Source organism: Coenobita brevimanus, chromosome 25 (assembly GCF_032717465.1).
Source record: "Coenobita brevimanus isolate Jiangsu-jjx chromosome 25, ASM3271746v2, whole genome shotgun sequence".
Taxonomy (NCBI): domain Eukaryota; kingdom Metazoa; phylum Arthropoda; class Malacostraca; order Decapoda; family Coenobitidae; genus Coenobita; species Coenobita brevimanus.
Window position 1 is genome coordinate 4,292,963 of NC_136978.1, and position 23,538 is coordinate 4,316,500.

At 42.9% G+C, this 23,538-nt stretch overlaps 1 protein-coding gene across 1 annotated transcript in view; it reads left to right on the plus strand.

Annotated features, from left to right (window-relative positions):
• The first annotated feature begins 3,633 nt into the window (after nt 1-3,633).
• Nucleotides 3,634-23,538, plus strand: part of LOC145393751 (uncharacterized) — a 247,243-nt gene continuing 227,338 nt past the window's right edge. The window contains exon 1 of the mRNA XM_080267795.1: nt 3,634-3,724. Coding sequence (XP_080123921.1) covers nt 3,634-3,724 — 91 coding nt within the window. The remainder of the gene's footprint in view (nt 3,725-23,538) is intronic.

Sequence of the window (23,538 nt, forward strand, 5' to 3'; positions counted from 1 at the left end):
TACCATAACTGCGATGGACTGAAGGTTGAGTAATTAAATGTGTACCATACATTTATATTGGGCCATTTTATGTACTTAGCTACCTGTGTACTTTTACTTTTAATACTTTCCTTTCTCTATTTCAGCACCGGACCCACCACATTCCTCAGCGTGTAATAGGGTAAGCATGATGACAATGATGATGTAACGGCTGATATCGAAACTAGTTATCTCATCAATTAGCAACCTCCCAAAATGGGGGATGATGATGATGATGATGGTAAAGATGATAAATAATTGTATTTAGATATGAAGCCTTTGTCAACCGTAATGTCCTCTGAGGGGCAAAGGGTACGAACACAAAGAACGAAAAACTACACGAAAAGAAAAGTCCAAGAGTGCCAAGGGGGCGAAGCAGAGATGAAATTTGCATAGAATTTTGACATAGCTGTGTGAGACGTGGACATGATTGCTGGGAGGGAAGATGCTGCCGCCACCTGTGCCACCCGCCGCCGCTTAGTGCCACCACCCGAGGCGATGGTCCACTTGTTTACTGTGGGAAAACATCTCGTACAGCAACAACGAAAATCCTTCACTGTTTGCAATCCTCCTTTACTTCAACATTTCCCTGGCGCGATCTGTAGCTAATTAATACTCTCAGGCTTCCTTCTCAGCTATAATACCGTCTGGCGATAGCTGAAGAAATGCCAAAGTTCTTTCCACCGTGAGAGGGTTAATGGCATTTGTATAAACTCTCAGGCTCCTTTGACTATTAAGAGAAAAAAAACTATCTGGTGTTAGTCGGAATAGCATACTACAGCTGGTCCGATACTAACAGGGTCAAAAGCAAGTTGAGGTGAAAACAGACGAAGCAGACTTGGTGCCGCCGCGGTCTGATCGCTGCTGCTGCCTCTCCCGTTACTGACGAGTTCCAGAAAGCGCTCACGGCCGTTGATTGTCGTCTGTTTTAGCCCTAAGTGAGACAATCGCTGCAGTCATCAAACCAATCTAAGATAATCGAGTGATGAATCAGCAAAGAAGTCTAACATGGCACTGTGAATAAAATAAAGTAGATGGTATTTTTGATTATGCAGTATTGTCGTACCTCCCCAACTGTCAAAGGACAACAAACATGAGCTCAAGTGTGGCAATTAATGCAGTCTTTAAACCAGACATAAATAATCCCCCTGAAGGTTCTGTCGTGGAAACTATCATGTCATTGAGAAAATAATAAAAATAACAGGTACTCTTTGACTGATTTCTGGATTCTCGTACCTCCCCAACCTCCAAACGACAACAAACATGAGCTCCCCCAACATGGCTGAGCGCCGCTGGCTTGCTCAGGACGTGCTCAGGTCTCAGGTAGTCGCTGGACTGAGCTTCGTGCCTTTCAATGGACACCCAACATATGATTTGCTTAACGAGGTAACTACAGGGCAATTGTGGAGCGGTGTCGGTAGGGGGAGAGGGAAGGAAGGGGGAGGGGAGGGACGGAGAGACACCCCTTGCACGTGCGCGGAGGAGGAGTGGGCGGGGCCGGAAATCTGTCCAGCCAACGGTCAATCAGGATTCTGCCCGCCTAAATCCTCCGCCAATCAGAGCGCACGCCTTACACTCTTTCAGATTTTGGCGGTCTTTATTTTCGTTTTAGAAACAGAATCGCGGGTGATATGGAGTTGCGGTTTTATCCATACCGACGGTTCCAGTGCTCACAGGAAAATATAAAGCAGGAAAAAGCACTGCCACCACAAAGCTATCGATAAATGAACAAGGCGCAGCAAACGTGAATAATGAAATCTGGTGTAAAGAAGTCGAGGAGAGCCGTCAACGCAACAATAAGATTATGGTAATGAAGTGGCGGACAAGTGCTTTAGCGCGGTTGATAAGGGCGAGAGTCGTGTGGTAGCCTCTGGGACGCTCGGCTCTGTTGACTCCGGGATGCGTCGGAAGTGCTGATTGAATTTCGGCGTGGTTGTAGCAACATGGACGTCGGTGGCGGGGCGGCCGGCCGACAGTGTGGGTCCGACGGAGTGCTAGTCCGGAGGTGCGTTGTCTCCTCCGCCGCCGCCGCCATCCCTGCCGCCGCCGCCGCACCCCGCCACTTACCGCCGCCCATTTTCCGGTTCCGCCCAGACGCGCCCGCTGAGCCACAACGCGAAGGACTCCACCGCGGCCGGAAACTGAGCAGCGGATCGTGCCAACATTTTCGTGATAAGTTTTAAAAATAACAAACTAAACAAAGCAGCGGACTCTACAGCGCTTTTTAAAATAACAATGTAAAGGAAGCGGCGGACAGTATCGCGAACATGTGCTTCACCACTAACCACTCGCGTCACATCTAACCTCAGCACAATAAAGCGGGCTCTGTTAATCAAGTAAAATCACCATTATGACTGTCGTAATTACAGTTGGGAGTGAGCCCTGAGGAGCACTGATAAATTCCACCATGAGCGCGGTAAAGCCTCACAACAAGCCCGCGTAGTTATTATTAGCAGTTCTATTTTGGGTGTCCGGGAAGAGAGAAAGGCAGAGGTGGGAGGCGTGGAGTGTCAGGCGAAGGTCAGCACGTCAACAGGTTATCAGCAGGAGAGGTCAGCGACATCACATGACATCAGCTGCTTAAATCATCAGCCTGCTTAATCATCAACTATATATCTCTGACTGGAGCTATGGCACAAGAGGCTAAAGCAGAGCGTGTTTGAGGGCGTCGAGGTGCAGAAGTTAGCGACATCACATAACATCAGCTACTTGATTAATCGGGCTGCTTAAATCATCGGTCAGCTCTACCTGTCTGATCTGGGTTCACGCAAAAAAGGCTGGGACACCACATGTCATCGGAAGAACTATACACATACAATGGACTCGCGGCGTTGTGATATTACGACACATCACATGACATCAGCAACTTAAATCACCGGACCACTTAAATCATCGTTAATCACTCGCTGATTTGAGTTCGGGGCAGAAGACGCTGAGTCAGAGGGTATCAGAGGACGGTGAGGTGAGGCAGGTGCTGTGGGGGCCGTGTCAGGGGGGCGTGTCAGGTGTCAGGAGGCCGCACACGTCATCAGGTGTCATGTCACCCCGCCCATCCCCACCCCACTTCAACTTCCATTCCATGGCTCACTAACACAACCTCATCTTAACCCCACAAAATATCAACCACAAATTAACTGGACTCCAAAAGGCTTAGTCATCGTTCACGGTCACTCAATTTTCCACAAACATCTACAAGGTTCTATAATCACCCACGCCCATCCACAAACCTTAAACATCACGCACGCCCACCTCCACACCCCACAAATGTCTGATATTCATCCTTCTATCGTTCATTAACTTCCCTAAAATCCACCTGCACGATAAACAACCTCATCAGCAGGCCTTAGCGATCATTCACGCCCATCCACAAGCCTCGGTAATCATCCACCAGCCTGACCCATCACATACACCCACTTCCACACCCTACCCACGCTCGCCTGACACCCACCTGCCAATCCCTCCACTCGTAACCCCTCAGATCCACCTCCACCAAACATTTACTGGATTCCACAAGTCTCAGAAATCATCCACAGGTTTCAGTAATTATCCACGCCCGTTTCTACAAAGTTCAGCATCCAACCACGCCTATCAAACGCCCACCCAACGGCCATCATTATGCTGAAGGAAGGCTCTCTGTCCTGTCCGGGTGGCAGCAGCAGCGCCTTCAGGATCGTCACGCCCAAGGACAGGGAAAAGACAGCGGACGGTAAGATTCCTGCGTATGATTCATGTCTCCGTGAGTGTCCCTTTCTCGTCTTTAATTGATAAAGTTTACGTATATTCCGATGAACTGGTTTATTTTATGCCCCGATTTCACGTCCCGAGGTAAACTTGCTTAAATTCCGTCCCGATATCTTGATACCTACATCCCGATATTTCTCATAATAGGTTTAAGTCTATCCCGATGGACTGGTTGCTTTAGATTCCTATCTCCTCATTGGTTTAACTCCCGGTATGTCCTGAATTATTATTGGGTTACTAATCTCGCTGTCCAAACATTTAATTATGTCCTAATTTCCTGGTACTTGGTCTACCTAAGTTGCGATGTCCTTGTACTTTAGTTCTCAACCCCCAATGTTCGTAGTTACCACGACCCGATTGCCGTGTACTTGATTTCTTACGCACCGATATAATTGTACTTGGATTAATAATATTTTACTTCCGTTCCGGTATGTCGGAGCTTCCATACTGGCGTCCTGCATGTGTTCTAGGTACTCGTCACGTTTCCCGTATCTAAGGTGTACTCAGATCGCAAGGAGCCTCGTATCTGTAGCCTATTCATCCGTATTATTAACTTCCCCATCATTAACCTAAAGACATCCTATTCCTCAGTTTTATTATATAACCTCCCCATCATTATCCTCAAGGCGTCTTTGTGCCATCATCATCATCATCTACAAAATCTGATAGACGTTCTAATATCACTAATAATACTCTGCGGGTGTCCTTTTAAAATGATCATGATTTTTTTCCCAACAGATGTCCAGTTATAATCGTAACCTAAAGATGTCCTTACTGTACTTTCACTATCCTACGTCCGAATCCTCGCATCCATAGCATTATATCTCAGTGTCCTAAAAGAAGAACATGGGTAATCGCAGGTGTTATCCAAACTATGGCCAAGAAAACGTATAGAAATGATAGGGTGAATTATGAAAGGCAGGAAGAATAAGGTAGGTGAGTAAGATAATTTGCAAGGACGCTGTGTATCTGGGCAAAGAGGAACGAAGACTACTGGGAGGATCAATAAAAGGAGTAAAATTCAGAATTGAGAGTAGTAGGTTGGTATTATATGAATTAGGATATTAGAAGTATTAGGGGGATCAATAAGCAGGTATGTGTTGGTGCTGCTGGCATATTGGACGTAGAAAAGGCGGAAGGGTAAACAGGAGGGTGAAGTACATAAAGGAGTGAACAGGAGGGCGTGACGATGAAAGAGTAAGAATGACAGAAAGGAAATGGAAGAGATGCAAGAATGAGAAGAGAAAGAGAGCGACAACAGTGGATGTGGCGTGAGCAAGGGAGACTATAAGAAGGAACGGGAGTGGATGGAAGAATGAGAACAGAAAAGAAGGGAGAGGAGTGAATGTGGTGTGAGCAGGAAAGACAAAGGCAGGAATGGGAATGAATGGAAGAATGAGATGAATGGAGTGACAGGAGTGAACGAGGTGTGCATAAGAAAGACTGAAAGAAGAACTGAAAAAGATGGACGACAGAAATGAGAAATGGAATGACAAAATTAATTAAAAAAAAAAATGGATGGAAGAAAGACGAGAGAGGAACTGAAATAATGAAAGGTGTGAGCTGGGAGGTGAAGACAGACGAGGCAATACGCAACTCATACTAAGAAAAGAATCATCAACTAAGGGAGCTCAGTAATAAATAAAAAGACACCTGATAACGAAGCAGCAGGTGTAAATATGGACAAAGTTAATTACATTCCTTACACCTGGGCCATCTTTATCATATACATACACGCCTGTCCTACACACCTATACTTAAACCACTCATACCTTATCAATTCTCCAAACATACACCAGTCCTACACACACACACACACACACACACACACAATATCTGTTCCATACTATTTTCATATTGTTCACTTAATTCACACATCTACCCCACATTTATATTCTGTTCTCCAAGTAATGATCTTTATATTGTTCAGAAAGTAATATTTTTTAAGTCTCCACGTCATCATTACCATCATCATCATCACCATCACCATCATCATCACCTTCATATCCTACGAAAATTGGGATGGATGTGGATATTTGTTTTACAAGTACAATAAACCTAAAATTCGCATCAATATACTGTCTCTCTCTCTCTCTCTCTCTCTCTCTCTCTCTCACACACGTCACTCCTCATCCTATTCGTCGGTAGCAACTTAATCCCTTGTTCCTCCCCTCCTCAATGTCAACATCACCCCGCCCCCCTTCGCTACACTTCTCTCTCTCTCTCTCTCTCTCTCTCTCTCTCTCTCTCTCTCCCATACCCTTCACTCCGACACCGAAAAAAAAAAAAAAATTAACAATATACACAGCAAACAATAAAATATCGAGCAAAAATAATGTTAAATAAAATGACAGTAAAATACATAAAACGGGAACAATATACAGAAAAGAAATAATAGTACCAATAATAATAATAATAATAATAATAATAATAATAGAACAATATATATAACAGCATCAATACCCAATAATAATAATAATAATAATAGTAATAACGGAACAATAATAAAACAAAATAAAGCCCACAACAATACCAATGCAACACCAGGCCTCTTTATTACACCTAGGCCGTTCAATTATGTGGTGAAATTTCCGATACCGTACCGCTCACTTAAAAATAAATAAATAAATAAATAAAGACCACCTCTGCTTAAGTAAAGGAGTATTTATTATTATTATTATTATTATTATTAAGCAGCTATTCTTTATAATCATCATCAACTTAAAGACTGCCTCCGGTTAAGTAACGAAGCATTTACTATATTATTATTATTATTATTATTATTATTATTATTGGTAACTTCAGCGGCTCTTTATTATTATCATTAACTTTTACCAACCATTATCACTTCCATGACGTATTTATCTTTATTTTTTATTTTCCCTGCCTCCTTCAGACGATTTTATTCAGCTTCAGACAGACGTATCGAGGTGGCGGGGTTCAATACAGCCTTCACTGATTACAAAGGCACAAGCAGCGGGAAGTACAAAGCGCTGACATGAATACCAAGGAACAGGGTACAAAACTAGGGTAACTGAATTTCTGTTAAGCGGGATTAAATATTCTGGAGATGGCAGTGTTAAAATGAATAACAATAATAAAAACAATAATAATAATAATAATAATAATAATAATAACAAAAACAATAATACTAAAATTATTATTTTATTATTATTATTATTTTTTTTATTATTATTATTAACGCCAGAGTAATTTTATTAAGGAATTCATTGGCATTACTATTTTTTTATTCATCACTATTATTTTTATTACCGTCAGAAAATTTTATCCGGCAAACCAAAGGCCTCTAATAGTGATGGAATTTGCTATGATCGCCGTGGACCCCTTTATTTATTTATTCACTTATTTTTACACTTGCTATCATCAGGCTATTTTATCTAGCTTACTTAAGGTCCCTCGCAGCACGGGGGACAATGGCAGGTGTGGCAGGGAAAGCAAGGGATTAAGGAGAGGGTGATATGGAAGGAAAGCAAGGGATTAAGGAAAGGGTGTTATGGAAGGAAAGCAAGGGATTAAGGAAAGGGTGTTATGGAAGGAAAGCAAGGGATTAAGGAAAGGGTGTTATGGAAGGAAAGCAAGGGATTAAGGAAAGGGTGATATGGAAGGAAAGTAAGGGATTAAGGAAAGGGTGTTATGGAAGGAAAGTAAGGGATTAAGGAAAGGGTGTTATGGAAGGAAAGTAAGGGATTAAGGAAAGGGTGTTATGGAAGGAAAGTAAGGGATTAAGGAAAGGGTGTTATGGAAGGAAAAACAAATGCCAGCCTGAAAGTATAATAAAAAAAATAAAAAAAAATTGTCGCTAGAAATGGCATCCCCATCCCTAATTCTCACTGTTAATAATAATAATAATAATAATAATAATAATAATAATTTTCAGTTAACACGCACACTGATATTAAGGAAGGCTAGATTAACGAGGGAGGTAAAAAATTACAAACATGAATACTGACTGATTTTGTCTTTAGGTAAAGAAAGGACCGCTCAACGGAAACAAAGAAACAAACATACAAAAATCCGTAGTTTCATTAATACGGTCACTAAATACCACAGTGAGTTGACAATTAAAAAAAAAAAGAAAGAAAGAAATATTAATAAACATGGATTACTACAAAACACGAAAATTTCCTTCATCAGGCATTTTCAATATACAGTATAGAGGAAAATACAGACGCATGGTGTCAATTTACCGCCATCCTCAAAACACGAACTGGTTAAAAACACGGACAATTTCCAGTACACTTTTCTCCTTCCCTGATTGTGTGTCATTAAACTACTTTCATATCTAACCGAATCTGCTTCTAACATGCTGTACACATTCCGATGCCTTTATGACGCGAAAAATTCATCTTCTATTAGCGAGGTTTCATTATCAAACGGGCACTGTTTCGAACCACTTCACTTCCGAATTCTCTCCATAAGCTGCTTATATCCGTCTGGTGGCAGCAAGAACAAAAAATAAAAAGGCGTCAGGGTCATATATAAGGGATACTGCAGTCTTTGAAGAACGAATACCTTTAAACTGCGAACCGCTTAATCTGTGGCACGGACACCTTTAAATTAGGGACATCTTAATCTGCGGCACGGATACCTTTAAACTGCGAACACCTAAATCTGCGGCACGGAAACCTTTAAATTGAAGACCTTAATCTGCGGCACGGATACCTTTAAACTGCGGACCCCTTAATTTGCGGTATGTATACCTTTAAATTGCGGACACCTTACTCTTCAAATACCTATTATTATTATTACAGACATACTTCTAAATCGAGGGGAAGATAAAACTGAAAATATGTCAAAATTACTAACACTTTCAACCCTCAAGCATCATTCCACTATCACTATTTATCTGTCAGTTCTGCTAAATTGCGGTGATGGGTTGTTTGTGAGATCTCTTGCTTGTGATCACCTTTAACCTGCGAATATTTCTACACAGCGACTACTTCTGAACTGACTGAGAAAATGATTAAACTGTAGCTCTCATATGTGCGTCTTTACAATGGCGACACACACACACACACACACACACACACACACACACACACACACACACACACACACACACACACACACACACGCACACAAAACCAAAAAAAAATCTGTCATAATCTGCAAACTCTCAAAGCTGCGGACACCCCAAAGCAGCGACCATGTTCAAACTGTGACCCACTCTAATCAGCGAATATCATCATTATGCGGACACCTTTCGTATCACCTGTAAACTGCGGACACCTCTAATATCTGGCTTAGCACCTGAATGTCGTTTTATGTTAAGGTCAAATACATTCTCGCATTTAGACACTGAAATTTCGGATAAGGTATACAGACACAGTGTTGCGTTACCTTGCTTAAACGTTAATTACTGTTTAGATTACGGCTGCAAAATAATTCACATACTTTTTTTTTTAATCCGTACTATCCTGATTTTTTTTTTTTAAATGGAGATAAACAGAGGATGGAAAAACACATTAAATATAAAAAAAGTACTTTATACATCAGATTACGGGTGTCCTCCGTTCATAAAATCTCTGTAATTGACAGACTTGAAATAGGTGAAAAAGATGTAAAAGAAACTATGAACAATAAACCGCATAAGAAGAAGTGCTGGTAAACCTCATAATCCCAGCAGAATACGCGTCCCAAGTCGTCCGCAAAAACATATATATGAGAATGTGAAAAATAAATCGCTTAGGAAGAAGTGCTAGGAAGAAGTGCTAGTGAGCCACCTAATCCCAGGAGAATACGTTCCAGGATGTGCACAAATCCCACTAATCCGCTATGTGTACTCTCTCTCTAATCCGATATAAGAGGACAATTACACTAATCTATAAATCCATCCACTCCACGACACCTCCAAGGTCACCTATACACAGGTCTCATTATAAGACGTACTTGTGTATTTTATTCTAACTCAGGACGATTTTGTCTAGCCGAGAGAAATTCCTTGTGGTCAGACGATTCAATACTCCCTTTTCGCTACTGCTGATTCATTATAGTGGCCAATTTAAGACGGTTTTCCTCAGCAGTCAAATCGTTAAAAACCCATCATGCTAACCCCTTCACTGCCATATAAGTACTGAAGAATTATTGTTTATTCTGACAAACTCAAGATATTATTCAGGCGAGAGAGATCCTTAGCAGACTGTGGATTAAACTTACTTAGCTAGCGGGTGGTGCTGAGCTTAGCGGTGACTCCCACAAGTTAGCGGGGAAAAACAAGAGCAGAGGGAAAATCTTCAACTATGAAAATCTTAACTACAACTGCGGCAAAACGTAACGAGACATGAAAGGCCAAATGATAAAGACAGAACGGCATTATTATTATTATCATTATTATTATTATTATTATTATTATTATTGTGACAGTGGTAATTATAAAACACCGGTTAAATAATAAAAATGAAAAGAAATTCAACGAGAGAAAGAGAAAGAGAAAAAGAGAGAGAGAGAGAGAGATAAAATTCCGAAAAAAAAAAAAACGGCGAATACTAGAGAACCCTAATGCGAAGAGACAACAGGATAGATAGATAGACAGATATAGAGATAGACAGACAGACAGACAGATATAGAGATAGACAGATAGACAAAATTAACAAACCATAAATAAGTGAAAATGAGGGTGGTGGTGAGCATACATATAAGACACTTAATAGGCGGTGAAATGAAAAGCAAACTTAATACCGCGATAATACAACTACTATTGAGGGATAGGTATGTAAAGTTACAATAATAATAATAATAATAATAATAATAAAATAATAATAATAATAACAATAGTAATCATCACCAACATCATACAATAATAACAATAATGATATCAATAACAATAATAATAATAATAATAATAATAATAGCGGAGAAGGTCAGGACTCTCTTCAATAATGTCCTACAGTATTTTAATCTGTTGCTGCTTGGCGATTTTGACTCTTGCTACGTCAAATGATTTTATTCACCTTCCTCTCGCAGTAAAAAAAAGGGATACAGAAGCGTCCCCACTAAGTCCTTTATTACTGCATCCTCTCTCTCTCTCTCTCTCTCTCTCTCTCTCTCTCTAGCCGCCATGCAATTTTTCACTCGAGGTAAGAGAGGTGAAAAGAGACGGAGTACACCTGTAGAGAGAGTACTGTAATAAGACCGGAAAAGTACTGTACTAAATTAGGAAGATAGCACGGAAGCGGTGTACTAAAGCGAGGTGAAAAGTACTCCATTTTTTTTTAGGTTTCCATGGCAACGGAAAAATTATATATATATTTGCACGGAAGGTTGTGTGTGTGTGTGTGTGTGTGTGTGTGTGTGTGTGTGTGTGTGAGAGAGAGAAAGAGAGACTAAAACGCAACCTGATGTATCCTGAAAATTTTCCTACACATTCAAGAAAATATCGGAAAAAAATATATTAAAATCAGAGGAACTGGAATCTATAATTTCTATATGGCAGACGGAAAACAGACAAAAATATCTACACATATCAACACGATAGTAGTGGGGGACCGGGCGACATGGAGGCGATTTGTTTGTGGCCACCCCTTACTGGATAAAGGCGTCTGGCAATACGTAGACAGACAGAAAGATAATTGCATTATTTATTTATTTATTTATTTATTTCGATAACAAGAAATTTACAAGGATATTATTGCTTATTACACCGTCGTTCTATCAGTTGCCTTCCTTTATTCTACTGTAAATCTAACTCTTGGTATAGGCTTCACAGTTCATATCCTGACGCGCGGTACATGCCTTGTTCTTTACACATCACCCTTTCGGCAACAGAACCCACCGTCCACACTGAATATTTCGAATTTCATGTTATGGCCGTCTCATTCAGAACTAGTGTCATGGTGTTAGCGGAGGTGTTTCTCTGATTTGGATGTGAGTGTTGTGGCGGATCGGTAGAGTTTAATTTTAAAATGAGTATAATTCGACAACAACACCGAACAGTACTCTAAATATTCGCCCTTTTGACTACACCAATGTCACTATTTTATTTTGTTCCCGCCAGACGATTTATTTTCAGATCTGGCCTTAGTAGATTAATAAAAATCGTCCGGTGGTAGCAATAATACAGGAGTCACCGTACTGAAGGGGTAACAGTGACAAGGGATCAATACTATAAGATATCGACCAGTGAAGGAAGGCAAGGACAGGACACAGCACCCCGCCTGTGACCTCTCTGATGAAGACTGATGCGCGGTCACCGTCTAACTTGGGCTTATCACTTACGACGGCCTTTATTATCAGTTACGATGGCCTTTTACGTCTTCACTACGACGACTTTCTCCTAATCTGAATAAAATCGACTGTCGGTGGCAAAATTAACGTAAAAAGATACATACCTGAACTGCACAGGTAAACGGATACTTCTTACCCCCTATAATTTTACGCGTCTTTCATATGCTCAAGAAAATCATAAGGAAGTGGCAGAAAAAAAAAATAATGCGTTAAGGTCTGCGACAAGTGAGTTCCACCAAGACCGCCTTCACCCACACCCGAGACCACGCCGGTGTCAGCCCATTAACCGAAGAAATGTAGACGTACCGTAGATCAGTGTCCGCTTGTATGAATGTATTTTTACCGCCACTGACTCCTTAGGTTGACCCTCAATTATTATATTACTCTCAATGCTTCCAGGATACTTACTAGGAACCGGAGTCTGAATATTCGAGTCAATTTTTTTCTCGTGCGAATTGGCTGGTTATTAATGACCGGTACACTTTTAATTTTGTATTCTAACTTGGCCTAAAATTGTCATCTCATCATCTTCCACGCCGAGTTGCAACAATAAATTAACAAGGGACTATGATGCTAGTAATGAAGAAGTGCTATAGAAAGGATACAGAGACGAAGTATTGTCTCTTATTGAGTTACGTGAAATAAGCAACAGAAGGACGGAACTCTGGGCCAAGTTAAGTTGAAAGAACTATACCTATTATAACCTCTGTGAGCTTACGTATTCTCATGCTTGTATCAAGTTCAATGTCCGATAAATTTCTCTTTGGATAAGGGCGTATATGAATTAATTTTAATACCCTCACATTCTCCAAAGGAAAAATTGTAATGTCTCAGTTCCCATGCATACCCACGCATACCTCTATCGTGACGGTGAAAGAGTAGTGTTTAATATTTTTTTAACACGTCCGAATTATCTGATTATGCTAAGTAATGATGTCTGAGTTCTTAGGCTGACTCATACACACCTATATCCAGTTCACTGTTTGTCTCCGAGGCTTAGACTAACACGAGGCGGAGTGGAGAGGAGGGGGAGGGTTGTTAACGGGAGAAGCAGAAGGGGACTTGAAGGGGACACGGTATAAGATAACGGAGACGATTATAACAGAGGAAGAAATAATAATGGATATAGGAGAGAGGACAGAGATGGGGATTTACTGTAAGGAGGATTTACTATATTGGGATTTATTATAAGAAGTGGAAATGGGTGGGATGGGATTAAAAAAACAGTGCAGAACATGAAGGGGATTATATGACCACAGGGTAGATCATAAGAGAAGGGACAGTACAGGAGAAATACGATGAGGAGAAAAGAGGAGATTTTTATACCACATGAGGAGATGAGTGGAAAAGATAGGCAATAGGGACATGACATTGTAAGCAGAGGGGGGAGAGTGAGCGATACGGGAAGGGGACACATTACTGGGAGAGAATGGAGAGGTTATTAACAGGAGAGGAGGGAAAAGAGTGCAACAGGAGGGAAGGGGACAAGAGGGGAACACACCGCGTTAACAGGAGAAAGAGGACAAAATACAACAGGAGAGACAGGAAGGGGGCCATTTTAAACAGAAGAGGGGAAAGAAGGGGACACCAAAACGGAACAGATTATGATGGAAAAGGGGGAGAGATTGGGAAGAAATTACGACAGAAGGGAGAGCAAGAACTCGAAGGTACAAAAGGGGATGTGAGAGGAGTAGAGAGGGGGACATGAGGGGAGAGAAAAGAGGGCAGGAGGGGAAGCAACGGGGAAAGAATGGGGAAGTGGTAAAGGGGGGGTGAGGGTGCGACAGGAAAGGGGAATTGAAATGGAAAGGATGGGGACGCAAAGGGACAAGAGAAATGAAATGGGGGGAACGTGAGGGCAAAGGGTGAAGGAAATGAAGGGAGAAAAGACTGGGAAGGAGAGGAGACGCGAGAAGATGAACAGGGGGAGAAAACACAACAGAAAAGGGAAGAAGGGGCAAAACGGAAGAGGACAGGAGAGGGGAAAAGGGTAAGGGGAAAGGGAGGGAGGAGAGGGAATGGTAGGAGAAATGAAGAGACAGAAGAGAACACGAGAAGAATGGATGTGAAATACGGGGAGAGAATGGGACGCATAAGGGCAGGAACAATGAAGTGAGGGGAAATGAGGAAGACAGGAGAGGCAAAATGAGGGGACAGGCGAGGGGACAGGAAAGGAGACATGACAGGACACGAGAGAGGGGAAACAGATGAGGGAAGAAGTGAGAAACTGAGAGAGGGACGAAACGTGAAATGCACGGACAAAAGAGAACGCGAAGGGAAAGAAAGAAGAAAACAAGAGGACAGATAAGGGGAGTTGAGATGACAGAAGAGGAAAGGACAACGACGACGGGAACACAAAGAGGGAGAGAGGGAGCGGAGAGGGAACGAGGGGGCAGGAGAAACGAAGTGAGGGGACGTGAGGGGAAACGAGAAGGGGTGAAAAGGGGGGACTCTGACTGACAGGTAGCAAGTGGATCGATAAGAGATTTGTTGTTTACTTGTTAATCGTTAATCTGACCACTGCCACCATCCTCTCTCTCTCTCTCTCTCTCTCTCTCTCTCCTCCCAAAATACGTATCTCCATTCTCAGATATGCATTTCTCCAACTCAGCTGTTCCTAGCACTCCATGCTCTGTGTCCCCTTTTCCTTGCAAACGTCCTTCCCTTCCTATCCTACTTAAATATCTTTCACACCTCACCCCTCCCTCCACTCCCCATCCTTCTCTTCCACCATTCCCCTTTCCTTCCTCCCTCCCTCCCCTCCCTATCCTATCTTCACATCCCTCTCCCCCCCCTCCCGCCTCCATCACACCTTCATTCCCTCCCATTTCCAACATCCTTTTCACTCCTCCTTCCCAACCCTACCCCACTCCCCATTCCTCCCTCTCATTCCCCTTCCCTTCCTTTACTCTCTACACCATTCCCTTCCACTCAGCTTTACACAAACGCCAATCCATATCCTATTCCACTCTTCACACCCGTCCTTTACTATCCCATCTTCACCATCTCCTACCCTCTTCCACAGCATCTAACCTTCACATCCAAATCCTACAATGTCTCTCCCTCTCCACCCCTCACTCCACACCACACTTCCTACTTAACCACCTCCCATCCCTCCACAATCCCCCTCATCCCCTCCCCACTACCCTCTCTCCTCTACCCTCTGTGTCAATCATTCCCTCCAAACACCCCCTTTTCTCCAGCAATCCTACTCTCTTACACCCCTCCTCGCTCCCTCCCTCACCATCCCACCTCCCCATTCCTCCTTCTCCTCCTATAACCCTCCCTCACTGTCCTATCTCCCCTCCCAAAATCTCCCAATATTCCTCCACCCCACCTGCACCATCCTTCCTCCTCTTCCAATTTCTCCCTACATCTCTTCACTCCTCCATCACCATCCAACCTTTCCTTCCCATTCCTCTCCTACATCCCTCATCATTCCCTCCCCATTCCTCCCTACAACCGTCCACCCCTCCCTCCATCCTCCCCTCCACCCTGCCCTCACCATTCAACCTTCCCTTCCCATTCCTTTCCTATATCCCTCCACCTTTCCCTCCCCATTCCTCCCTACATCTCTCCACTCCCCCTCCCCCTTCCCTCCAGTGCGGGTCCGGGGCTAATGAGCGGCAGGAGCCTCACCTGTCATCCGGAACCTCACCTGTCGTCCGGAACCTCACCCTCCCGCCGCAATGAGTTCGCAAACAGTTCGGAAATTTTTGATTTATAATTAAGAGATTTGTTCGGGGACGCTCGCTCCCTGTAAATGCGTAACGAGGTGCGTGGCTGTTCGTATAATACCTGACCATTTAACCCCTTCAGCCCTGTGATGTCCCTTCCTGACTAAATCGCGTGGCGGCAGCAAGAGGGCAGGAGGGGGACGAAATAAAGCACAGCTGTAGTGAAAAGGGTCAAACATTTTTCACAAATATCAGGCGATATATTTGTTTTCTCATACAGCACCCTAACTAATCCCCTGGATGAATAATTATACTCGCATATTATAACTACTCATTACAAGGATGCAGAATTCGGCCCGACATGGGTCCACTTTAGGTAGGGTGGTATGTGGACCAGATCCTATGCACGCCGAAAGTGGTGTATCCTCAAAATAACACCAATTTTAACAAGTGGGTGTAATTTTTCCATCTGAATCATTCGTGACAGTAAAACAAAGACAAAAGTACGTTTAAGGACACCTTCGTGGATGTAAGTATGGTGATGCCTACCTGTCCGTACCATAAGTTTCTTTGTAATTATATGTACTGTACGGTATGTAATGTAAAGCCATATTGTTGTAGTCAAATGCGCCTGACGTTCAAAAATAAATTATGAGGAGACTGATTATGGTATGTTCTGCCTCAGTACCCAAAGACCATACATCTATTTCACTAATGAACAAATTATAACGTGGTGTGGACTTTTTTTTGTTTTCTTGCTCATTTCTTTATCTATGTTTTGTCAAGCTTACACACACACACACACACACACACACACACACACACACACACACACACACACACACAATTTCAACGGGATACCTGTTACGTGGAAGTAAAAGTGAGTTACAAAATAAATTCTAATCCTAAAAAATACGTGGACCGATAGCTGGAAAAAGCAAGTTAAATTTATGTGCATCATCATCATCATCAACACGACTGTCACCACCACCACCACCACCACCATCATCATCACCACCACCACCACCATCACTATCATCACCCTCATCACCACCAATATCATCATCATCATCCTAACCCAATATACCACCATTTCACTTTCTCCCACCCCACCCCCCCAAAAAAAAACTCCCCCCCCCCAAAAAAAAAAAAAAAAACAGCTTAAATAAATAAATGGCGAACCATCACGCTAAATATATAAGCCGAACGAAAAATTATGCGAGTTCCATAGGTGAATTTCCAGAACCGGCCAAAGCTTTCTGACATTAGGAAGCGCTTCGGTAATTTCCAGCCCTAAGACCACTGACCTGCGCTGGGTGGTGATCAGGGCAGAAAATGAGAGAGAGAGAGAGAGAGAGAGAGAGAGAGAGTAGTAGTAGTAGTAGATAAATAGACAGGTTAATAGATAGATATACTACAGATAGATATAGAAATTCTTAGTAGATAGACATGAATGTACACTGTAGTATACCAAAATGCACGTCTAGATAAAGTGATTAACAGATAAAGAATGACAGCCTCTTCTCTTGTAAACCAATGATCTTTTTACATGAGGACTGTACACCAATTCTGTTCTCTCTCTCTCTCTCTCTCTCTCTCTCTCCTTACCTGAGAATAGGGCCAAAGTAACAAAAGAAATGAATGACCAAAAGCGGACAAACACACAGGCAAATAAAATCATGTCCTATATACATTCACCCGAGAAAAGTTACGAAAAAATGGAAGAAAAAAAATACAGAAAATACATAAAATAGGTGGATTATACCGCTGCTGAAATAAAATATGGAAGAAAATACATAGAAAATACATAAAACAGGTGGATTATACTGTTGCTGAAATGATAAACGGAAGAAAATACACAGAAAATACATAAACAGGCGAATTAATTTGTTGCTGAAGTGATAAATGGAAGAAAATACATAAGAAATACATAAAATTAGTGGATTATATTGGTTATGAAATATGTGGAAGAAAATACATAGAAAATACATAAACGGGTAAATGAATACGTTGGTAAAGTGATAAATGGAAGAAAATACATAAAACAGGTGAATTATACTGTTAAATAAAATGATACCACATATACATGCTTGAGGAAATGCTTACTAAAATAATGAGCACAATAGCAGAAAGAAAGAATACTGATATATGCAAATACTAATAATAATGATGATAATAATAATAATAATTTTAATAATGATGATAATAATAATAATAATAATAATAATAATAATAATAATAATAATAATAATGTGCCAATCTATTACTACAGCTACGCGCTAAGATGGAGAGAGAACAATTACAGGCCAAGTTACAATGGACCAAAAAAAAAAAAAAAAGAGAGAGAGAAAGAAAAGAAAAAAGCTCAAAACACCTGCATTGTACTTACTCATCCATAATACAATTGGCAAAAAGTACAAAATGTCCCCACCCACTCCTAAAGCCACACTGGGCAATTTTACGTAATAACTTAATCGAGACAGGTTATAACGAAGACAAAGCGTTACTTACCCTCACCGTCTCCCACCTCCCACGCCAAACCCTGCTGAAGAGATGACAGGGATGTTAGTAGAGGTTAATACTGTAAGGAAAGACAAACATATTGAAAAAAAAAAAAAAGTTGATAGATCTCACACACACACACACACACACACACACACACACACACACACACACACACACACACACACACACACACACACGCCATGTAGGGTTCAGGTGCCCCCTTGTGGTAGACAGCACCTCACCGGGGGCGGACCAGAATCCTTCCCACGGCGAGGTGCAGGGAGGAGGCTTGGCTCCCTGGTGGACGCCGCAGCTGCTTCACCCAAGACAGACAGGCCCACACCTTGTTGTGATGGGTTAGAAACAATCTCCATCAACCTCATCACTGCATTTACATCTATTACAAAATACTACTTTGGTAAAAAACCCTCACAGTGAAGGAATCAAATACGTATCAGGGGATACTAGGCCATAATTCCAACCCCCGCATTGACTGACAATCCAAATTAACTTTTAAGGGTAGGAATCCCGTACCAAAGACCGTCCCCTGCCACCATACGTCTCCCTACTCCTATTATTAATTCTCTCTCTCTCTCTCTCTCTCTAAATCCAAATTAACCTTTAAGGGCAGGAAATCCCGTACAACAGAGAGCACACTCCGCCACCATATTTTTCCTTCCTATGCCGTTATTTTTTTCCTTACCTACCCTCTCTCTCTCTCTCTCTCTCTCTCTCTCTCTCTCTCTCTCTCTATCTTTCCCACCATTATCTCTCCCCTCTCCCATTACCATCTCTCTCTCTCTCTCTCTCTCTCTCTCTCTCTCTCTCTCTCATTTCTGTGCACTTCTAACACCCAGTTAAATAATACTTGGCTTTTTTTTTTTTAGATCGACGTTTATGTATTTTCTACTCTCTCTCTCTCTCTCTCTTATCACCTCTGGCCTTTCTCTTATCTTCTCTTATCCTTCTCCCTCTGCTCTATTATCGTCTCTCCCATTCTTTTCCTCGTGCTTTTCTCTTCTCTTTTCTTTCCTGTCTTTATTTTCTCTCTCTCTCTCTCTCTCTCTCTCTCTCTCTCTCTCTCTCATTACCTTCCTTCCACGTCCAACCCACTTCTGTTTCTCGCCACCCTTGCTTATTTTATTCTGTCCTTTCATCATTTTCCTTACATATTTCTTTCTCCCTTCTTCTATATTCCGCTAAATGACGTGTTAATTTATTTTTATTACGGTCACGTCTTTATCGCTCACTTTGCCTCTTATCTTCCCACTCTTCCCTTCTCCCCTTCTTCCTCTTCCTCCTAAATTACTCCCCTGTTTCTTATCGCACACTTTCATCCCTTCGTCCTGGCTTACTTTACTTATTCTCCCCTTCTCCCCCTCTCTTCTTGTCTCAATTATTCCTCGCTTCTTTCTTTCTTTCTTTATATTCCTTCCTTCTTTCCTTTCTCTCTTCCTTCTTGCTTTATTTCTTCTTTCCTTCCCTCCTTTCCGTCTTTCTTCCTTCGTTGCTTCTTTCTTTCTTTACCTTCCTTTCCTTCTTCCCTCCTTCCTCTCCCTCACTCCTTTTATGACAACCCTTTCAAGCATAATATATACTTTTCTCTCAATACCACATTGCGATTTTATTCTATTTAGGCAGGACCCATCGTAGTGAAAGGGTTAAGGAAGGCTATATCTAAGCCTTCCGATTCGTAAAGTATATCAAAAAATGTATTGAAAAAACTGGAGATAGGACAAAGCTTAAAAAAAAAGACGTAATTTTATGGAAGAGGTCAATGTTTCTCTTCCTTCTCTGCTTTCATTCATTTTATCCTACCATCACATCCTTCAGTCACCTCACCACGCTCTCTCTCTCTCTCTCTCTCTCTCTCTCTCTCTCTCTCCACTCGCAGGAGGGACTGATAATAACTATACATCCTACATTAAAAGGCCCTCAACAAACTAATAGGTCTGCTGTTGTGTACTGTTCTTTATACTCTTCTGTACTGACTCCTCATTCCAACGTTTTTTTTTTCTCTCGGTCGCCTCTCCTTTCATTTTACACTCGTTACCTCTCTCTCTCTCAGTCTTTTTACCCCGTCACCTATCGCCTCTAATATGCCTCATCTTCACACCTCACTCCCCCTACCTTATACCTCACACTTTCCTTGCTTCCTCTCCCTTTTCACTGCCTCTCATCTTTCAACTCACACTCCCCCTCACTTACCACTCTCCCATTATCCTTACTCGTCCTTGACACTCACTCCTCCTTTCCAAATCTTCTCGTGCCTATCCTCCAATGCGACCCTCGACCTCTCATCATCTCCCCTAAACTCTCCCTCACTTCATCACTCCCTCTTTCCTGTTCCTCCCTTCCCCTCATCCATCACCCTTTACTACATATCCCTCTCAATCTACTCTTCTCCTCAACGTCTTTATTTTCATACTTCACTTCCCTCCTCACCTCTCCCTCATCCCACTGCTCCCTCTTATCTCCTCCCCCTATCCTTACCCCATCACTTCCCCCACACTCTTATTCCCTCTTCCCTCCTTTTCCCCATCCTCATCTCTACATCCCTTATTCCCCTTTTTTGTTACTAAACTTCCCCTCCCTCCATCACGCCTATTCACCAAACTCCCCCTCCCCTTCCCTCTCCCCCGCTTCCCTCCCCCTCGCTATCGCCATTATCACCCCCACCTCTGATCCTGTTTGTCCTCCCGTGATTCAGAGAGAGTGATTTACAGCCCCACCTCCCCCACCCACACGCCCCTCCACCCCACCCCACCACCATCCACATTCCTCCACCTCGATTCCGCATCCCATTCCACCTCACCACTATATCATACTCCACCCACCCATCCATTCCCCAACTCATCCACACCGTCCACATTTCTATAACAGCTCCTACAGTCCGTCTCTCCACCTCACTACCACCCACACACTCCTCCACCTGCCTGTCCAACTCCCCACTCCGTTATCGATCCACACTCCTCCACTTACCCGTCCATTTTACCTACTCCCCACTCTACCACCACCCACACTCATCCACCCCGATCTCACAATGCACCAGCTCATTCCACCTCCCTACTCCACCCACTTCAGCCGTCCGTTTCACCACCCCTGACCACTCCCTCCACTCACACTTGTCCCCATATCTCCTCCACCCAAACACATGACCACCTCCTACACCTACTTATCACCATCTTAGCCAACCCACTCCCCACACCCACTCCATCAACACCACTACCTCATCCACACCACTCCACCAGCCTCTCGCCCCCTATACAATTCCCCATGCCCTCTCCACCACTCTCCCACCCACTCCACTACCCTACTCACCCTACTACCCACCTATTTAATCCATCTAACCCCCACCCACTCCACCACTTCCCCACCCACTCCAATCTCACTCCCCCGCCCACTCCTCTCTGGCCGCTATGAGAGGGGTGAGAGTGGGATCACTGGCCTGGTGGTGTCCTAAAGGATTTCAGGGATTTTAGTCGTTGTGTGTGTGTGTGTGTGTGTGTGTGTGTGTGTGTGTGTGTGTGTGTGTGTGAGAGAGAGAGAGAGAGAGAGAGAGAGAGAGAGAGGTTACAGTGGAGGGGACACGAAAGGGAGAGGGAAGGTGTTACAGAGGAGACTATCCTTATCCTTCAGCATGCGGAATTAGCTCTTGTAGTCATTGTCTACTCTGTAACAAGCAGCCTCGAAAGGACCAGAAGGTATGTTGCTGTTTGCTTTCCTTTGTACTCCTTTGTTACAGAGAAGGAGACTGGAAGGGGAGGGAAAGGTTACAGGGGAGAGAACAGGAAGGGGAGAGGGAAAGGTTACAGGGGAGGGAACAGGAAGGGAAGAGGGGAAAGGCTACGGGGCAGGGAACAGGAAGGGGAGAGGGAAAGGTTACAGGGCAGGGGAGAGGGGAAAGGTTACAGGGGAGGGAACAAGAAGGGAAGAAGGGAAACGTTACATGAGAGGGAACAGGAAGGAGGGGAGGGGAAAGGTTACAGGGGAGGGAGGATGAAGGGAAAAAGGATTGGATACAAGGGAAGGGAGATGAAGGGGAGAGGGGAAAGGTTACAGACGAGGATACAAGAAGGGGAGAGGGGAAAGGAAGGAGAGAGGGGACGGGAAAGGGATTCTGTGTTGGAGGAGGCAGAGGAAGGTTTTTGGAAGGCAGTAACACAATCATAAACATTCAGATCCCGGCCAGCACTTCACACATTATCGCCAGGCATAATCCACTTCCATTATATAATCAACATCAATTACTGAGCGACAGCAAAACGAAATTAAAACCAATCAGACTATTAATGTGACTCCTAATGCCCGTCCCTGCTAAAAATTATGAGGGAGAGAGAGAGAGAGAGAGAGAGAAGGGGGGGGTTAAGGGAATGAGAAGTGGAGGAGGGAGGAGGGAAAACAAGAATCGACATGAAGGGAAGAGAGAAAAAAAAATAAGATGATACAAAAACAGAAGAGGACGAAAAGGAAGAAATATTATGGAAGAGGATATAGACAAAAAAAAAAAAAATGGATGAGGATATAGAAATGAAGACTGAAGAGGATATAGAAAAATTGGAAGAGGATTAAAAAAAAAAAGAATGGAAGAGGATACAAAAGAAGAATGGATGAAGATATAAAAGAAAAAAAAATGGAACAGGAAGGGAAGAAGCACCACTCCATATTTTAGGGACAGATGCAGTGTTGGTGTTCTGGGAATATGGTTGGCGTAATTAATGCTACACACATTCTTCTACGAACGGCTGTGAATAATATGCTAGAGATAGTCGACTTTTGCAGGCGATAATATATGTTCTCTCTCTCTCTCTCTCTCTCACACACACACACACACACACACACACACACACACACACACACACAGTTCTATAAGCTTATCCTCCCCTCTCTCTCTCTCTCACCCCCCTCCCCCACCCTAATTGACCTGGCGATAATTGCATCACATCCCTAATTACAGACGCTACAATTCAAATTTTTGCCCCCCGCCAGAAATTATTAGTGTCAGTTTTTCGAGACTTATTAACATGCTAAGTGTGTGAGGAGGAGGCGTGGCGGGAAATGCTACCCTTCAGAGGCGTCCGATCCGCTGGTATTAGGCCTGGTATAAGGGGTATCAGGCCTGGTATAAGGGGTATTAGGCCTGGTATACGGAGTATTAGGCCTGGTATAAGGGGTATCAGGTCTGGTATAAAGGGTATCAGGTTTGGTATAAGGGGTATCATGCCTGGTATAAGGGGTATCAGGTCTGGTATAAGGGGTATCAGGCCTATGGGGTATTAAGACTAGCATAAGGGGTATCAGGCCTGGTATAAGGGGTATCAGGTCTGGTATAAGGGGTATCAGGCCTGGTATA